The sequence below is a fragment of the Phytophthora cinnamomi genome (genome assembly GCF_018691715.1).
Source record: "Phytophthora cinnamomi strain GKB4 chromosome Unknown Contig116, whole genome shotgun sequence".
In the NCBI taxonomy this organism is placed as follows: domain Eukaryota; phylum Oomycota; class Peronosporomycetes; order Peronosporales; family Peronosporaceae; genus Phytophthora; species Phytophthora cinnamomi.
Genome location: NW_027151049.1, coordinates 423250 through 427268, shown reverse-complemented (window position 1 = coordinate 427268; position 4019 = coordinate 423250). Strand labels below are relative to the sequence as shown.

Below are 4019 nucleotides of genomic sequence, written 5' to 3'. Positions count from 1 at the left end.
ATGAACGTCTGGTCGAGAGTCGTTGAGATGTCTCCGGCTTCTCGGCTGGGTGCAGTCTGAGTCATCGGTGGAGGCCCCTTCGGACTGCACTCTAGTCCTTGGGCCTCGTCGCGGCGCACCGTCGACTCAGCAGTCTCCAGTCCTGGTCCAGCTGGTTCTGGAGTCATGGCTTCATCGTTAGTCGTCGCCACCCCCGTCGAGTCGCCAGCAGTAGCGTCGAGTCGTCGGTGATGTTCCTCCGCTATCCATTCTGAGTCACCCGTCACCGACGAGTCGTCGGCAATGTCACGTTCACTGTTGACGGGTGGTTTCTCAGCCGAGTCTTCGTCAGGTCGCTGCAGAACGCCCTTAGGCGTCGGGTAACTCACTCGTTCCACCGCTGGAGGCTGCTTGGCCAACCATTGTTGGTAGAGTTCAGCCTCCCACTTGAGTAGTGTCTTGTCCCGTGCGGCAGCGTATGCGAGTACCTGCCACTCGTTGTACTTTGCGGAATCTAGCCGCACGTAGCCTTCAGTCTTCGGCAGCGACCCAATCGGAACCCAGGCTATCACCGGGAAGTGCACCGGACAACTCGCCGGTCTATCCGTGGCGTTGGTAAGTCGGATCCTGACCGGACGTCCCTTGTAGAACCTGGTGACAGTCGGGATGAACGTCTCAGTTCGGCGGATCCACGGCACGTGAGTCGTCGGCTCGGGTTGTCGCCGCTGTAGTTTGAACTCGTCCCATTCGCGGCCCGGTATCTGCAATGGTTCCGTCGGACCGTACGTGACGTGGTTTCCTTCGGCCTCGTCCCTCATGTTTTGAGTCTTGATCAGCGGGATCATTACCTCGTCGGGGAGCTTGGCCGTTTCGTTGAGGAGGTCCAGCCGGATACCGGCCGGGATCATAAAGTCGGTGCCAAGCACCACTTCTACCCCGGCGCAGTGATCCATTATCCAGACTTCAAAAACATAAACACGATCCCATCCAAGGGTGACTTTCACCTTCGCTCGGCGAGTCGTCATCATCTTGCCCTTGGTGATCCCTTGTACATCCATGCAACGTCCATGCCCCACTACTTCGCGGAGTCTCAGTCGTTTGGCAAGTTTCTCTGAGATGACACTGACATTTGCCCCAGTGTCCAGCAATATCCTCGTGCGCGAGTCGTTCACGGCTCCGTTCACCAGTGTCCGTATCCTTACGCGCTTGTCAAATTTCTGCGCCGACCACCATCCCATTCGTTCTCCAGCTAAGAGTCGCACTTCTGGAACGAGTCGTCGGCGCGAGTCTTCTTGTATTGCGTTTGTCAGCCAGTCTTCGGCGGTATCTCCCACCTCTTCGTTATCGTCTTCTTCACAACATACACCTCCACCGAGGCAATCGCCTCTCTCCTTTTCCAATTCCGTCGTTTTCATGTCGTTGTCTTGTTCAGTCTTCGTCCATTCGCACTCGCCCACAAATGCAAAGATGCACTCGGCTTCAATTGCGGGCTCGGCTAACTGTGGCAGCCCGATTGGGACCAACCCAGTCGTAGTTGGCGGGCTGCCTAGTTTAAATGGTCCGAAAACAGGAGTTCTTGGAGCTCGGGTGTGAGGTCTTTCTTGTCCACCTTGGACTTGATGATCTTGGTGATTTCTTGGAACACATCACATTTTCCGGCGTCGTGCACTTGTTTGCACAGCTTGCACCGACGTCGGCAGTAGTGCGCCGAGTGATAGAGGCCTCCGCAGGCTGCGCACGGCCCATACTGGCGAGGTTTCTCGTCGCGGTGACTGCGGTTCTGGAGCCGATTGTCCCGGCCTTGACTGCGCCCTGCTGAGTCACCCCAGGGTTGTCGGTTGGCGGACCGTGCGTACGTGCCTTCAGCGGCGACTCGTCGTTCGTTGTCATTGGCTGCTGTAAGGTAGTGGTCGCTTCCGTCTGACGAATAGCTATCACCCCAGTCTTCGCCGCAACGTTGTGAGTCGTCGCTGCCGTGCTCACTTCCATCTTCGCTGTTGCTGTCGCCATCATATCTGTGGCGTTGTTGGTGCAGCTCGCTCCGCGTGTCCCGCGTGTCCCGTCCATGAAGTTCGGCGACGATGTCGGCGACAGATGCTTCAGCCAGGCTCACGCGAGGCATATTGCGTGAGTCGTCGCGACGACGCTCATAATCTCGTTCGCGTCGGTCGCGACGGTTGTAAGCATCCCGCGAGTCGTCGCGGCGACTGTCATCACGTCGGCGAGCGTCTTCCGAGCGCTCGTGGCGGCGCGAGTCATCGCGACGTCTGTCGTCACGTCGTCGGGAGGCATCCCGAGTTCGAGAGTGAGGCAGCGACGACTCGCGGGACGAACTGCGCTCGTCAATCTTCAGTATCTCTTGGATCATCTCCTCCAACTCATGTATGTTTGAGATGCGCAGGTGGCACAGGCGCCGTTCGAGTCCTCGGTCGCTGCAAGAGGAACCGCTTGACGTGGTCGCGTGCTTTGCGGCCGTTGCTCTCAAACCGAATTCCAGCGTTCCTGGCGTAGCCATTGAGCCGGTTTAGGTTGTCGCAAACATGTTCCTTGTCTTCGCGCTTGGCTGAGCAGTAGCGAGTCTCCGCTGACTGGCTGAACTGGGAGTAGTAGTACTTGATGAAAGCTTCGCTTAAGAGGCTCCACGTTCGCTTGGTCTTCTTGGGCAGTTGTCGGTACCAATGTAGAGCGCCGTCCCGAAGACTCAGCTCGAAGGGCATGCACCATTCGTTGGGCGATGCTCGCGTTCCTTTCATCTCGTAGACAAAGGCGCGAAGCCATTGCATCGAGTTCTCGCTCTTGTTCCTGGTGCCCGAGAACGCCTTGATCTGCCCCAGTGGGCGATGCGTTGCCACCTCGATCCTCGGAGTCGCGTTAAGCAACTCGGATTCGGTCACCTCACGGATTTGGCGCAGGTATTCGCCCATCTGCGCTCCTCCATCGCCGGTAAAGTCCGCTTCTTCGTCCGACGAGTCGTCGGTGGGCCCGCTGCGGCGGATCCTGCTCCGTCCTGAGCTGCTTTTCGTGCCCCTGGCCGATTTTGAGTCATCGGTGGTGCGCCCAGCGCGGTCTGAGTGGCCCGTAGTTGGTGGAGTCACCATTTGGGAGTCTTGAAAGTACGGGGATCGCTCTCCTGACGCGCTAAACACCCCTCCGGTGGGTTTTCAGCTGGCGTTTTCGCGGATTGCTCTCTTCGGAGTCATCGGCAGCGGTACGCTAGCCGGGTCGACCACTTCGCGAGCCGCACGAGTCTTCCGCGAGTCGTCCAGAGTGAACGAGTTCACGCCGAAGGCTGTGCGGAGTCGCTTCTTCCATTTCCAGAGCTCCGCGCCCGCTTCGGCCGGCACCCAGCACTCCAGAGTCGACGGTGAAGGGTGCTCCAGAGGCCGAAACCCCAATGCTTTCAGAAATCGCTCGGTTTCCTTCACCACTTGTTCGATTGTTATGGAACTCACTGGGCGAGCCAACTCGTGACACAAATCGGCCCAAACCGCTTGGCGAGTCATCGTTGGCTCGAATAGCTCACCCCAGTCGCTCTTCTTCATCTCTTCGTAAAGTCGACCGAGAACCTTGTTGGCCGCCGGCGTGTCGCCGTTGAGTGGCGGCCGGTTACCGGAGGTTTGCTCGGTCACTTGAGTCGTCAGGACCGGTGACCTCGAGTCGTCGGCGGCGTCTTCAAAGTCTTCCAAGTCGTCATACGCTGGCCCTGGGCCATCCACATCATCCAGTTCATCCGCGAGGTTGCGCGTCACGGAGCGCGTGTCATCGTCAAGCTCAACCGCGAGGTTTCGCGACAACGAACGCGTGCCCGCGCTGCGTCCCGCAGACAGCACTGCATCTTCCGGAGTCTCGGGTGTCACCACCGCTGGCGCAGGCGCCTTCTCCTCCAGGTAATCGTCGTAGTCTTCATCCATTTCTTCGTCCTTGGCGTCGGATCCAGTCATAGAGTCGTCGAAGCTGACGGTCCGCTCAGCAATCGGGTCGAGGTGCGGCGTGATCAGGGCCGCAGTCGAGTCGTCGCCACGCGTTCCGCCAGTCTTCAT

The 4019-nt window shown here is 58.7% G+C and overlaps 2 protein-coding genes across 2 annotated transcripts; both read right to left on the bottom strand.

The window, feature by feature from the left end:
* Positions 1-2357: 2357 nt before the first annotated feature.
* Positions 2358-3077, bottom strand: IUM83_16526 (uncharacterized protein; the record flags this gene model as incomplete). The annotated part of the gene is made up of 1 exon (XM_067941413.1): positions 2358-3077. The coding sequence occupies one exon, from the start codon at positions 3075-3077 to the stop codon at positions 2358-2360; it is 720 nt and encodes a 239-aa protein (XP_067781595.1).
* Positions 3078-3140: 63 nt separating this feature from the next.
* IUM83_16525 (Eukaryotic/viral aspartic protease) lies at positions 3141-4019 on the bottom strand (the record flags this gene model as incomplete). The annotated part of the gene is made up of 1 exon (XM_067941412.1): positions 3141-4019. One exon carries the CDS (start codon positions 4017-4019, stop codon positions 3141-3143), a length of 879 nt encoding a protein of 292 aa, XP_067781650.1.